At 35.0% G+C, this 15,303-nt stretch overlaps 2 protein-coding genes across 4 annotated transcripts; one reads left to right on the top strand and one right to left on the bottom strand.

The window, feature by feature from the left end:
- The first annotated feature begins 543 nt into the window (after nt 1–543).
- LOC129289216 (auxin efflux carrier component 5) lies at nt 544–3,273 on the top strand. 3 transcript variants are annotated; one of them, XM_054926012.1, is made up of 5 exons: nt 544–1,309; nt 1,426–1,511; nt 1,626–1,783; nt 2,756–2,832; nt 2,934–3,273. In XM_054926012.1, the coding sequence occupies exons 1-5, from the start codon at nt 609–611 to the stop codon at nt 3,004–3,006; spliced, it is 1,095 nt and encodes a 364-aa protein (XP_054781987.1). In that variant the 5' UTR covers nt 544–608; the 3' UTR covers nt 3,007–3,273. The 3 variants fall into 3 exon arrangements, with proteins under 3 accessions (XP_054781987.1, XP_054781990.1, XP_054781994.1); XM_054926015.1 differs by lacking the exons at nt 2,756–2,832; nt 2,934–3,273 and adding an exon at nt 2,139–2,746; XM_054926019.1 differs by lacking the exons at nt 2,756–2,832; nt 2,934–3,273 and adding an exon at nt 2,136–2,746.
- Nucleotides 3,274–4,046: 773 nt separating this feature from the next.
- On the bottom strand, nt 4,047–6,804 carry LOC129290406 (ubiquitin carboxyl-terminal hydrolase 2-like). The gene is given in 7 exon segments (XM_054927170.1): nt 4,047–4,912; nt 4,915–4,996; nt 5,074–5,176; nt 5,286–5,332; nt 5,888–5,934; nt 6,246–6,294; nt 6,569–6,804. Coding segments are annotated over 6 exon segments (1,002 nt in total). The 5' UTR covers nt 6,277–6,294; nt 6,569–6,804; the 3' UTR covers nt 4,047–4,220.
- Between the last annotated feature and the right edge of the window lie 8,499 nt (nt 6,805–15,303).

The raw sequence follows: 15,303 nt of genomic DNA, 5'->3' as shown, positions 1-15,303 counted from the left end.
TGACGGATTACACTTCAGGAGGTGCTTGATCGTGGTGGTGAGACCCAGAGACTTGTACGTCACTGTCAAGCAGAAAAAGGACAATTAGGAAAAAGAAATTTCAGAGCAGGAATTTGTGATGCTTCCATTATTGCTAGCTGGTGATCAAATATCCACTTCGTGTTATGCTTGGAATAATAATAAGCAATGGTTAATGAAACACAAAATCCTATTTGCAAAGATAGTGGGAGTAGAATAATCGCTGCACCTCATTCCTTATTCTGATAAATTTTATGACCGTGAGCAAATCCCAGCGGCCAAAGCAACCACACACTTCATATGCACTGCCTTCAGAAGAATCCAATTCGGTAAGCACGTCCATGTAAACCTCATACACAATCTAAAAATAAAAATAACAGGAGCTCGCGTGTCCATAGAAATTAAATGAATAGACCTTCCTGACATGCATTTGGCTTTAATTTTGTCGTTTTGTACATGCGAGGGCGTGAATATATGTATATATAGATAGGCAAATCACTGTAGGGTTTAACATGTAGAGGTTGATGAAAGCGAAGCGCTAATATATAGTCTTGGGACGTTGAAGGTAAAGAAAGTAAATAAAAAAGAAAATGATAGGATGGCAAGACGTGTATAAGGTGGTGGTGGCAATGGTGCCATTGTACGTGGCTCTGATGTTAGGGTACGGGTCAGTGAGGTGGTGGGGGATCTTCACGAGGGAGCAGTGCGACGCCATAAACCGACTGGTGTGCTACTTCACGCTGCCTCTCTTCACCTTCGAGTTCACGGCTCACATTGATCCCTTCCGCATGAATTTCCCCTTCATCGCAGCCGACACCATCTCCAAGTTCATCATCGTCTCGGTGCTCGCCTTCTGGGCCAAGTGCTCTTCCAAAGGAAGTTACTGCTGGTCCATCACCAGCTTCTCCCTGTGCACTTTAACCAGCGCTCTTGTTGTGGGGGTCCCTCTCACGAAGGCCATGTACGGCCCGTTGGGGGTCGACCTCGTCGTCCAATCTTCGGTTGTCCAGGCCATCGTATGGCTCACTCTTCTCCTCTTCGTCTTGGAATTTCGAAGAGCGGGAACAATCCAAGGCACTGATTCTACTTCTCACTCAAACCCTTCTGTAAAGGCGCCAAAAGATGTTGCTACTGTTGCAGTAGTAGTGGACGAGGGATTAGTCATAAGCAGCGGCACCGCCACCAGGCCTCCCTTCTGGAAGTCGATGAAGCTTGTGGGGCTGAAGCTCGCAGTCAACCCTAACACGTACGGTTGTATCGTTGGCATTTCCTGGGCTTTCATCGCTAACAGGTTCTTGCTATATATATTACATGTGTTTGATCAGTGTGTGTGAAACCGAACGATTGGTTATTAATTGTCGTTTCATGACATGCATATCGATCTATAATTAATTAGTCAGTGAACAGGTGGAAGTTGGAAATGCCAAGCATCATAGAAGAGTCAATATTAATCATGTCAAGGGCAGGGACGGGCACTGCCATGTTTAGCATGGGTGAGTGTTCGCCATGTCTGTTACTACGGTACCTATAGAGCAGTATATATTAGTCAGTTGCTTCGCATGGGAACAAGGAAATGTATTTTATATATATGTATGTATATATTGTAGGTGTTTTCATGGCGCTTCAGGAGAAGTTGATAGCTTGCGGATCCAGTCTGACGGTATTCAGCATGGTTTTAAAGTTCGTAGCCGGACCTGCGGCCATGGCTATTGCTTCCATCGCTGTGGGATTGCATGATGACGTTCTCCGAGTCGCTATCATTCAGGTTTTCCTTCTACTCTTTTGTTTTTCGGTCTGAGGGTAACGTGCGTGAAGCTTTGTTTAATTTTAAGTTTATATATTACTCAAATGAAATTAATTAGCTCGCTCGACAGACAAAAGAAAGATAACAAACTGATTGTTCTGCCTTCTGAGACGTGGTAAATCATCAATATTAAAAGAAGAGTAACTCAGTTAATTCCCTGAACAAAATCCGTCCTCTGTTAATACATAAGATCCAATTATTTATACTAAGGGTGTACTGCTTATGCATTAACTGTGCTTACTACGTAGTTTCTGTTCATTCTATGAATAATCTTAATCTAATACTTCTAATTCCAGTAATTGAAATGTAATAGTAGGAACTAGGAAGAGACAGCTAGCTGGAAGAGCGAAGTTAGTTTTTAATATAAACTGTAAGTCCTTTATTTCTCGACTACAAGACCGTAGAGAAAGTATATCTTCAATTAGTGTTGGCTCCAGTTCCTTCACCCTTTTAATTTATAAAAATTTTTATGCCCACGCTTTTAAATTTATTACATATCGTCATGTAATGGATTAATTTATTTAAATTGACAAAAAAGATTGCCAGGGCCAAGTTTAAGGGATAAAAATGTTCACCAAAAAGCGGAGTCTCCTTTGTCCCCTACAGCTTAAAAAATAAAAAAGAGGAAAAAAATCCGGATATGTGGTTCACAAACTCGCAAGTATAAATTAGTGGCTGGAGTTAGTTTGATTTGGAATAAGTGTAGAAAGCAAGTAAAGCTTTAGGCTTGAAGCGTGACCGAAATCAAAGGAACGATGTGAAGATACAGTGGGAAGAAAAGAAAGGGGAAGCTAGTGGCGGGCGAATTTTGTGGGTGATGTTTGAATTATAGCGGTGTTGCTAGATTGATTTGTTAATTGGCACAAGATTCTCAGTTGTGAGAGAATAATATAATAGGGAAGATGCTCAGTGAAGTTGGATATTCTCTTGCAGGCAGCGTTGCCACAATCCATAACGTCCTTCATTTTTGCTAAAGAATATGGATTGCATCCAGAGGTTCTTAGCACAGCGTGAGTTTCCATTTCAATATTAACAAAAACATTTATTTAATTATATATATATATATATATATATATTTGCATTGCTGCTCACTAAGATTTAGGCTGCGCAGGGTGATTTTTGGTATGATTATCTCGCTTCCCGTGTTGATTGCCTACTACGCTATGTTGGAGTTTGTACGTTAACCGTATCAGATTTTTTCCTCTCGCAGGGGGGTGCGGGGTTGGACTTGGACCCCATTGTTAGATCTTAATGGCTTGCTCCTGTTGTAATTTTTTTTTATTACTATACAATATTTTTATATTGATCAAAACAAAATGCAACACGAGTCTTAAACAGTTGGTGGCCCCCAAAAAGAAAAAAACCCAAAGGCCTTAAACGGTTAAACCCATTGATGTTTAATATCTATTTCTTTGAGAGGCAAGTCCCCCAATAAACAAATTAATAAACAAGTCTCTTGAATTTAGTTTATAACGCAGAGACCTCAATAAATTTGATTGACATATGGAAATTGTGGCAAAATGCATCATTGCTCTTTGACCGACTTTGATCACCCCCCTATTGACTAAAGTTGACCATGTGTAATCGTGGCCTCCTGGCAAGTTATTAAATATTATAAACACTGCTGCTTACATTCGTTGCCATATTTTTTTTTTATATAATTCCTTGTATTTTTTAAATTTTTTATAATGACATTTTAAAAAAATAATTACTTTTATTGTTTTTTATAATGTAAATTCTATTTATCAAGAACAAAATATATACATTTGGTACATGAAGAGACATTAATAATTATCTTACAGTTGTTTTAAAAACGGAGTCCCTCCCCCCCCCCCCCCAATTTACAACACGTCTCCCCCTTCTGTGCCTCAGCACGAGTCCTTTGATTTGCTACCACTGAACCCACATTACCCAACCGGATTTGGGGTGTAAGTCCCACTCTTACCCCCTCCCTCTCTTTTTCTTTCCAATTTTTTTTTTTTTTGGTGTCGAGCTCGGACCTCTAAATTAAATCATCAAAGAGTCACCATTAAATTTGTTGGTTACCCCCTCCCTCTCTATTGCTTCCTTTAATACCTCAAATTTCAGCACTTCAGGCCATTAGTGAAAATGAAGGGCTGAAATTTAGACCATTAAAGAACGCAGCAGACACCCAAAATTCCAACCAGATCCCGTTTCGCTACTTCGTGTCAGGAACTCATTCACTGGAACTTCATTGCAACACTGATGAAAGACGGGCGTCAGTTAATTTGCATACTCAATGCACTACTTGAACCGTGAAAAACCAAGGCCAAGGGCAACATAATAATACAACAGGTACAATCTTAAATAAATTCAAACAAGAAAACCAACAGAAAATGTAAGCACAAAACGTTCTATCAACATTAGATAAGATTCTTCACCGAGAGCTGCTTGTTTTTTGCTTGGCCTTCTCAATGAGTGGCTTCAACTGCTTCTTCTCGGCAAGGATCTTCAGAAAGTTAAACAGAAAGGGTATATAATTGTGCTTCCTACGGATATTCTCAGTTCTCCATTTTTTGAATTTTTCTTCCTCCATCAATATCTTCTCAGTAGCAGCTTCGATCCCAGCATTTACTTCAGAGAGAGAATTGTTCAGTGTCTCGTAATTGCTATTTTCCATCAGTCTCTCTGATTTTGATGCAGCCAGCTGCTGCAAGATGCGCTCCCTCCTCTTCTGAAGTTCCTTGAGTTCAGCCGTATACATCTCCTTCCTGTTCTTGATAATTGCCATGAGATTAAATCTTATCTCACTTTGGGAATACCTATCAATACGTTCCTGGATCACCGGTTGCACCATCTTTAGCCATTCCATATCACCTTGACTGCCAGAGCACTGACCCAGGCTAATGGGACCCTCCTTTAATCCATCAAGCTCATACAGGACCCCATCCACCGGTAGGTAGCTTATAAAATGGTAAACATCATCATCTTTCCCAGCAACCTTCTGCTCGTCAGGGACAAAAGGTTCAGGCCTTGCAAAACTATTATGGGCTGTACGAATAGCTTCACTATTATTGATAGCCAATCCTTTTAGCTCAGCCGGGAAGTTCTTGGTAAATTCTTTCAATTTGACAGCTCTGGTCCAATCTCAATATCTGGTGAATTCAAAAGGATAGACAAGATCGCTTGTGTTGCACATGCATTATTAATTACCTGCAAATTTAACACTCAGGAATCAGAATCAATAAACTTTTCAAAATAATAATATATTGTAAACAAAGAAAACTAACCTGGCTAGCAAAAAACAAGTTAGGATTGGGATCTTTGATAACAATACGGTCATCCTTTTCACCGGGACGCCATTTGAAAAGAAAAATCAAGCCATAAACAGGCCTGAATTTGAGGATGGGAACCGCCAAAGAGGGAAAAAACAAAGGCAAATGTTCACAAATAGATCCTAACTTGAGAGCATAAACTTAGCTTGGTGAGACAGTACACCAACCTAAGGCAGCTGAGGGAGTCAAGGTCCAATGAATACAGCTCCTCAACCTGCCAACACCTTAGGCATCATGACAATATTCATGCAGAACATAAAGAAAAAAATAACAACTAGGAAATCGAAAGTAAATAGACTAGGGGCATATATAAAAAATTCAAACTAACTGGAATCAGATAGAGTAACATGATTGTGCCTGGCACTGAACTTCTCCTTACAAAAAAATTGGGAAAATTATGTAGTCAGTTATGGGTATTTATTGCTATTTAATTTCTTTTGGATTCTTCTACTTAAATGCATATACTGTCAGCCTAGCTATCTCTCATTGAATGCAGAATAGTATAATATGCTTTAGATAGTAAATATGCGGTGCAATAACATTACCATCAACTCTAAATGCAGACAAAGCTGTGTTAGTGTATGACATCTCCAAAACATTCATGCTAAAGCAATTCAAGGAGATTAAAGTAGATGGAGTAAATTTTTAAGGAGGCTACAAGTCATCACCCAAAAAAAAGTTAATAAAATGAACAACATCCCGCAACAAGTGAAGGCTAACAATATAACACCAGAACAAAACCAAAAACACATATATAGGACAAAACAACCTGTACTCCTTTCACTTGCATTTGTTGTATAAGTTCTGTGAATACACCTGAAAAGTTAAAAAGATGAGAAGGCAGGAGGATTTAAGCAATGTCTTAACAAAAATTATATAACTACTACAGAATTAAAATAAGCGTGACAACCATTAAACCACAGTATGATATGGACAAAAACAGTATGTCAATATATCATTTCATTCACATAGAAAGTTTGTTAGTTGTAAGGCAAATTCCAGCCTTGGATTCAAATTTAGGAAGTTTGGGATCGATTATTGGAGACATAAGGCACTATGGACAGCCATATAAAGGCTTAGTTTTTTAGGCAGAATGGCTATTGAAATGATATGCTATAGAAGCATACCTGGATCTGACTCAATTGTACACCAAGACATGATTGAAAATCCTAAAAGCTGCAAGAAGAGGAATACAATTAGAAAAAGACATTCAAAAACATGAAATATGAAAGATTAAGCCTAAAAAACAAACATGTTTAGAAGGTGAAGGACATCACGGATAAGAATATTCTCATCGTCAATGTACCAAGTATTATTAACCGAATCACATGGGTTAAGGCGTATAATTTATTCTACCCTTTAATAAAAGGCAGTCGGCAATACCTATAGATATCCAGATGCACATCGAGGATTTGAATATATGGGATGAAGAGCAATACCCAGAACTTACCTCGGACTCGGAGAGCGAGAGACAGAGCGATGGAATCCCGGGCTGAAGAGACAGAGCGCCTTGACTGAAGAAGCACCGTGACTGAAGCGACAGAGCTCGGAGTGACTGAAGAGACAGAGCGGCCGTGACTGAAGATGGACGATGCTCGGAGAGACAGAGCGAAGCTCACGCGAGACGCGACAGATCTTGGGGGTGAAAGGAGAAAGATCGACTGGACGAAGCTTAGGGCATCTGAATTTTGGAAAAGAAAGGGGGTTAAAAAAAGCCAAAGAAGAGGCCAAAACGTTGAGTTTTGGACACAACCTATGTGGGCCCATCTTCACCCGTGTCCGAACCTGTCAGCTTGAAAATGAGAAAGCAGGCACAGTGCTTCCGCATCCTGAACGTGTGTCCGTGTCAGATATGTATCCAACATTGACACAGTGACATTTTGCATTTATCCATGCTTTCTAGATAAAAGCTAACATTTATCTCCAATTTTCTCTTCCCAATACAATTTATGAGAGAGATAGTTAAAATTATCTAAAGTACTCGTAAAAATTTACTAAATTTTATTAAGATTCTTATATTAAGATAAGAAGCACTTTCGTAAAGAAGATTAAAAAAATTATAACGTGAAAATAAATTGAATTTAAATCACATTTGCTTAAATTATGTTAAGAGTGATTTTTCAATGACAAGTTAAATTATATTCTTTCGGAACACTTTAAACACCCTCGCATAGGCGAGCCTATAAGTGTAAGTGAGGCATTTGGAAATATCAAATATGAATAGTTAATATAATATCCTTTTAATTTTTGTTCTATATACTTTGATGAAGACACTTTAATCAGCCAATTGATTTAGGCAACCACTCCAAGCCACTGAAGAATGACAATAATTTAAACTCAAGCTTCTAAATTGTTAACATAGCTTGAGCTAACTTATTTAGTGATCACGCATCATAAATACCTTGAGAATTTTCTAAATAGATGATAATATAAAGGGATTAATAAACAAAATGCCAAACAAGCCCATCATTACACAACAAAATAATCCAAATCATATAAGACGCTAGTAATTAAAATAAGGAGGGCAAAAGTAAAACAACTCATTACACATCATTGAAGCAAAAACTAGAAACAAAGCTTTTTTTTTTAAAAAAAAAAGGAGTGAACTCAATCTTCATTCAAAAGTATCAATAATCAAACAATTACACGACAAGATTCAAAGCCAGATTAAAATGAAAATTTAAACAAAGTAAGAAACAGTGTGACAGTATCTGACAAAGGGTCGACAACAACACAAGAACAAAAGCGGAGATTAAATACAAATATAGGTTTAAAGCTGGATTGAACAAATAAATTCAAAAGAAAAGCCCTAAGGGTTCAAACCTTTTTCAATACTTACCTGACAACAACCATGCAAGGCTGACATGGCACCCAACTGCAAGCTCAACAAAGTATGGAATGCTTGTTTTGTCGATGAAGAAAAATGGATCCCTACTTCTTTATAAACAAGGGTTTTTTTTTTAAATACAAGTAGGGGGTTTTAATTAGATTCAAACACTATTAGTCTAAGCCTCTAAGGATGCGTTTTTTCCAATGAGCCATTTTGGATTGGGTCAAGGGTAAAAAATGTTCTAGAATTTTTTTAAAAAAACAACGCTGAATATTTTTATGTTTTAGTTAAAAAAATATCACCCGAAACTTTAAAAAATAACATCATTCTACTAGCCACTGTGCTTGACTGTTTGTTGACCATTTATTCAATTTTATTTGCTATGTGATAAACAACTGGCATTTAAAGAGGAAAAAGAAAAGGAAAAAAGAAACATTTGGCCCTCTGTCTCTTTGACTGCTTTTCTCTCCCTTCTCCTCCTCTCTCTCTCTATCTCTCTCTCTCTCTCTCTGTGGCTCTGCTTAGCCAATTCTAATAAGTGGAGATTTGATTTTCTATCCCAACTAGAGAAATTTTATTTCACCTCTCTTTGCGGGCAAGTTTGATTTTAACGTGTAGATAAAATGTTAGTTGGAATCAGCTGAGCAAACATGACTACATAAAGGTCAAAGAAGCTATAAAGAGAAGCAAAATAACTTAAAACTAATGTAAGAAACAATTTCTAACACAAATTACAATTTTTGCATGTTATATAATTTCTTAGTCCTCACACATTATAATAACCGTGTCTTAGTTATATTTTGTCTTTTTGTTGCTTTATATTGTACAATTTCCCCATCATACACAATACTAAGATCAAACAACAATGAACATAGTGCCTCACATTGTTAATTTCAATAAATGTCCATAGAAAGGAGCTATAAAGAAAAGCTAACATGACCTGCCAGACAAAGCAACTAGCACCATGAAGCCAGTAAATGAAACGAAAGATCTTGACTCCAAGGTCGCTAATTTCGTGAAATTAATGCCAACTTCATAAAAGCTATACTAAATGAAGTTATTTCATTGTAGTCCATGTTTGTTTAGAAAACTTCTAACATTTGACGAGCAAATCTCCATTTCTCTGTATCTAATGCATCTATCCCAACATTAGTGCAAAAAGCAATTTTAGCAACAATTAAAAAGTTATTTTCATGACACAAAACAAAGTGTAATAGTAATTACAGAATTTTCGCTCCTAGAATTGTCGTGATAATAGATAATTACAATGACAGTTTGTTCCTAGAACTGTCATGTTAATTGGGTTTTTTTAAATATAATTATTTGCACAATATCAACCCTTAATTTAACAATTAAAATTTTTATTTAAATAAAATTCTAATTTCAAATGGCTTACACATAAATGATAAATAATACATTAAAATTTAATTACAAATTACATGCATGAATGATTTATTGAGATGGTCTCTTAAACCTAATCCTCTTACTATCTGTCTCACTCTCTGCTCAAGTATTATTAACACATATTTATGGATTCCAAACTAGCTTTGGGCTCTTATACCCTACTAGCTCTCTTCCTGCAATATTATTATTGGGTTGCACCATTGATGAATTAGGCCAAGTGAGTGGATGGCCTAAGTTGAGTTAAATTATTGTTTATATTAATAATTATTTATATTATCTAATAGATGGTTACCCTAATATTTGGAGGGAGAAGCTATTTGTTTTTTAAATAAACAATAACTTCCTATTGTCAGTTAGTGATATACCAGGTTATCTAATCACGTGTATAGATAACTTGTAACACCTTTAGAATTTAAACCTGATTAACCAAGCCTGATTTAAGTAATTAAGTTTATTAGTAAGATGTGTGGCCAAAAAGATCTAAGGGGCATGTTTGGTTGTAATTTTAGCCCTAAATGCAGATCCAAAGTGAAGCAAGATCACCTGAACATGGAAAAGGAAGAAAATCTGAAAGGTGAGGTTTTGTGCCACATATCGCAACTTGTGGATGATTTGTCATGGCGTGTGTGCCAATGTATCTAGGCAAGCCTTCTTTGTGCTATACACCGCAGCACATCACTTTTTTGTAAAAATAAGAATGCGAATATTGACGTAGAAGAAGAGAGAAACAAAAAAGAAACGAAGGAACAACAAAAGAGCTCTATTAGGACTTGTAAGATTCGAATATTTGAAGTGTTTAAGAGTTTCTAAACACTAGAGGTAAGTTTCTCAAGCCTAAATCGACCTTTGTCTTCCATTTTCTCTAGTTGAGGAATTAGAATTCAATTAATAATGATGATTTTTGGTTCATAAAGACTATAGGTCTAAACCCATTGACTTAAATGGAATTAATGAGAGTTATTTAAGCTATTTAAACCTACCATTTATGATTTTATGAGTATTGGTAGTTGGGGGCATTAAATACTCAAAAAGTCTATCATAAATATGATAGTTAGAGTAATGTGGTTCCATTAATGATTATTTAAAAGTTCAATGAGATTAATGGAAGCTAGGGAAAGCTAAGGGAAGTTAAGAAATCTTATAGGTACCCTTGATGGGAAGAGATTGAATTTTAGGGGTGAAGAAGTGTTTGAGTTAATAGAAAAATTTATCCAAAAAGGAATATTGATGAATTATATTGTGATTAATTGTAGAGTGAGCATATTTGTCACCATTAAAGCTTTGTAGAAGCTTTGAGAGAGAGTAATTAAGGGGCAAAACATTTGACCTCTCAAGATTTGAAAAAACCGAGGAAATTCTGTCTTGTCCTCTTATGTGTTAATTGATTTATTGATTGTGCTTTACAATTGAAACGTGTGAAATTTCTTAATGCAAGTGAGGCATGAAATGTTACAAATTGATATTAAAGTTTTACAGAGTTCAATGGCATGGGTTGTGGAGTTTGATGATTATGATTAGTTGGAGTACAATGATAGTGAAAATGTGAAATTCTATAGATTAATGTTAGTAGAGTTCCATGACTTGTTTTATTGGAGTTTAATGATGCAATTATGTGATGAATATGCATAATGAGAGTACGATAAGATAATTGAGCATGCTTGGATAGTAAACACTTGCATGTTATGGGTTATGCATACTTATGAATTACATGATCATAAGAGGTGATTGGTGTGTCGCTCAACCCTTAAAATTAACTAGAACTAACCTGAATGTGGTACTTAGGCCAAACCTAGGCCTTCTAATAAAGAGGAGGTTCTAACCCTTAATCAAGAAAACTTAGTAAATAGATTGACCATGTGATTGAATTTGTTACCTAATTAACTAGTGAATCAAAGTGCAAACTAAACCTAAAAGTGTATGATTACACTTTAACTTTCCTTATCAAGTAAGAAGCCTAGGACATTACTAATGGTAGAATCCTAACATCTAATTGATTATGGCAACTTACTTAAACTTCTCCCCATTAGTTGAATACATTGGTTACTCAAGACAACTATCTTAAGCAATCTAGTTTCACTAATTCAATTCCCTAAGTACTAATTACAAGCCCTTAATAACTTCATTAGCTTAGCTTAAAAATTAACTAAGTGTTTAATTGAATTTCACTCCCCAAACAGCCATGGTCCAAAGGTAACTCAAGCACAAAACTATGCAACTCAAGCATTTAATCAAACATTCACCAAACATAACTAATACAAGGTTAATGTAAGACCAATATCACTTGAAATTCACATTTACATGTAAAATTAATCAAGTAGTTGAAAATCCAATTACTAAAAGGAGAAGAAATCAATTCAACAATCATATTCCAATATAGCCATTCAAACTAATTATGAACTAGAGTCAAGACGAAGTGCAAATTAACCATAGTCATAGTCTACAAATTAAAATGAAATAAGATGAGGATTAGGTTGAGCTTAGCCAAAGATGATATTCAATGCTCCTCTTTCATCAACTCCTTCCTAGGATTCTATTGAAAAATTATCTAGAAGACACTATCGCCATCTTGCTCTCTAAGAAGCTTGAACTAACTGAGTTGAGCTCCATGGAAATAATGGAATCCAAGCTTCAATCTCCTTTCAAGTATATGTGATATGTTCGGCCAAGAGAGGTAAAGAGAAAAGTGGAAGAATTTGGTAGATTTAATGGCTAAAAGTGGAAGAAATGATGGCTAGACGTGTGGTTTGTGTATAGAGAAGGAGGAGAAAATAAATAACAAGATGAACTAGAGAGAGAATGGAAGGGGTGAATGAAAATGTGTGTGTAAATATGAAAATAAACCTGAATGGGACTTGAATAATGTCTTGGCTTTAGTTGAACCTCAATTAAAATAAAAGAAAACAAAATAAAAAGGAATTTTGAGACCATGTTACACTTGCTATGTGGCACTTTCCTACTGACTTGTAGATGATTCCAATTTGTGTAAAGTTAATCCCATACATTATCCACATTTTAAGCTAATCTAGTCTACCCAATTAAGAGAAAAAATGTCCAAAGCATCAGCACTTAACCCTATAAAACTTTAACTTCATTTTCCCAATTGTTGCATAAGTCATATATCACCCATGTCACAAAAATCACATAATTCAATTAAATAGCATGTGACATTATAAAATCTGATTAAAGTGCAGAATTAAATTCACATTTAGAAGAGATAATTTATTAAAATATCCAAGTTCTTGGGTGCATAAAATCATATAAAAATTTCACACAAATGCAAGTTCAAAACTAGGTCAAATTAGTGTACTTGAGAAAGTATTAATTTTTTATTTAATTACTCTCAAACTAAAATGAATTTATAAAATTTAATTTGACTACTCTTCTTCTGCATTTAAAATACATTTTGTCAATTTTTTATACATTTTCTCAAAATTTTATTTTATGACCAAAATACCCTTAGTGCACAAAACCCAGATACTTAGGCAAATTTTCAAATTTAATGCAATGTGCATTTATTTTGGGATGCTAAAGCCTTATAAATTGTCCTAATTGACATAAAAAAGTGTATAACAAATATGTTCTATCAAGAGGTAGGAGTTCGCTTAGAAAAAGGAGTAGAGAATTAAATCCACATGGTAAGACTTCCATTTGAGCTCGATTGCTTGCCTAGATTATTTATATTATTATCTCACTTGTTCAATAAGAGATTATCCCTTTGGTTCAATGAGGGACTTAAATCTAGCTAGTTATCTACTTATTTAACGAGGAAATTAGTCTGGGGAGAATAACACCCTATGATGTGATAAATGGGAGAAATCATGATTCACAAGTAAGTTAGGAAACCTTGATTGGGTAACCTATCACACGTGTTTTCGCTAGGGTAGTCTTAGTTTATAGACAATCCTAATGTGCTATAGCCCACGGTTTCGAGTTAGAGGAATAAGGATAATATAAGGGAAGTGCGATCATGCATATAGAAAAAAAAGGGTACATAGTTTTCTATATTATGACCTTAATGAAACAAATCATGTGATGAGTCCTATTTTCATATAAAAATGTATTACTCAATCATTATCTCATGAGCATATGTATTATAAATAGAATTTGAATTATGCTCTTGAACATGTTAAATGATTTGAAATTTATTATCTTTGTCACTTGTATCTAAATTGATTGACATACATTAGTGTAAGTTAGATAGATCTTGATTACTGAGTGATTGTACTCACCCCACTATCTTTAATATTATAGGAGCTAGCTCAAGGGGACTAGACAAAGGAAAACAACCAAAGGCATAGGATTGTTGTAACATCCCAAAAAATTTAAGACTCAAATTTATTTTAAAAATAAAATAAAAAATATATAATTAAATTAAAATTTAGAATAATTTGATAGAGGCCCAGAGTTTGAATTTTTCTCAGCAAAAGTTTATTTTTATTTGATTTTTAACTATGAAAAAATTACTAAAGTTGACCCGGGCTTTTGTGCTATAATTAAAAATGTTGAGCCCTTTCTTATAATTATTTCCAAAGTTTTATATCAGCATTTAAAAAAAATAGACGCAGAAATAAAATGGAACAAAGAAAAAGGAAAGAAATGAACGTGAGGGAGGAAGAAGAGAAGAGAAAGAGAGGGAGTTAGGCTTGAATCTAGGAGGCTTTGTGACCGTTGCGAGTTTGGCTACACGATAGATAAATTTCTTACTTCAATCCTCTTCCCTTCCTCTTGCTTTTGTTCAATTTTTGAAAGAAAAAATTTCTAAATTTTAATCCCAAATGCTTTATTCTTGCAAGCTTTTATTTCTTTGGATCTTAGAGAGGATGTTTTGAGTTTCTATATGATGTTCTAATATTTTGAGTGGATAATTGAATGAAAAGAGGTGTTTTGGGCACAAATCAAACCCTAGGAGGTTGGATTTTGCTCTTCAATGATTTAAGTCTATTGATTTAGTTATAATTTTGCCATTTGAGCCTAATAAGATTTAAATTAAGGTTTGGTTTTCATTATAAAGGCTAATGATAAAAGTTGGTGACACTAAGTGAAGGTTTTTAATTGATTAAAAATTATATAAATTAAAAATTAGTCTAGTGATGGCTAATAAATAGTTTTAATGGTTAACTGATATTATGTGAATGGTTGATTTAATATATGGACCATTAGGATGGATTATGACTCATTGATCCAAGTTGTGTGGTATGAGTTATAGTCTTCATTAATGCTATTTATCATGATAAGTGATGTGGATCACTTATATGTTGTAGGGATTGTTGGTGGAATTTGTTCGAAAGTTAAGGAACAAGCTGAGTCTTATTTTGTACAAGAGGAACCCTTTTGGTACCAAAGGGTTGAGGTAATAGGAAAATTTATATTTCTTATTACTTTGTTTTAACTATTTTTGAATAAATATTACTAGCTATCATGCATTACATGTTTTAAAAGACTAAATGTGCTTTGTAAGAGGTTATGAGATACTATTTTGATTATAGTGCAAATATATTTTCTAATTATTTAACAATAATGTTTGTATGGAAATGAGATTTATTTACATGTATTATAATCATAAGGAATATAAGTTGCACTTAAGAAAGTGTAACTAAGCAAGGTACCTTAGATAGGCTAAGAAACCGTTTAAGGGAGATTTATAAATGTTATACTACCTTAGAGTGTTGAAGTGGTCAATACTCAGGAAAGATAGATACGAATAAAAGGCATGATCTCGGTGGGAGTTCACCAATGAGAAGGTGTAGACTTTTGATATTCTATGGTACGCTGCCAGTACTCAGTGTTGCCTTACTTATTATGGGCTCAGTGCATTAAAGTGGTTAGTGTATTGAGTGTTGAACACATCTCAGTGGGGGAGGGAATTTGACATATGAAATGTAAGGTTGAGTGCCTAGACCAAGGTAGCCTTTATATAGAGAGTAAGTCAGGCTGGCTCTAGAAGGGAGTTA

This window comes from Prosopis cineraria, unplaced genomic scaffold (genome assembly GCF_029017545.1).
Source record: "Prosopis cineraria cultivar Desert tree isolate PC_DT_omini unplaced genomic scaffold, ASM2901754v1 PC1, whole genome shotgun sequence".
Lineage (NCBI taxonomy): Eukaryota > Viridiplantae > Streptophyta > Magnoliopsida > Fabales > Fabaceae > Prosopis > Prosopis cineraria.
This window is presented reverse-complemented; position numbering and strand designations above follow the sequence as displayed.

Excerpts from the sequence above, each read along its gene's own strand:
- LOC129289216 (XM_054926012.1), top strand. The coding sequence starts at position 609 with ATGATAGGATGGCAAGACGTGTATAAGGTGGTGGTGGCAATGGTGCCA. Across the intron at positions 1,310-1,425 it reads TGGGCTTTCATCGCTAACAG|GTGGAAGTTGGAAATGCCAA; the intron begins GTTCTTGCTATA and ends GTCAGTGAACAG. Across the intron at positions 1,512-1,625 it reads CACTGCCATGTTTAGCATGG|GTGTTTTCATGGCGCTTCAG; the intron begins GTGAGTGTTCGC and ends TATATATTGTAG.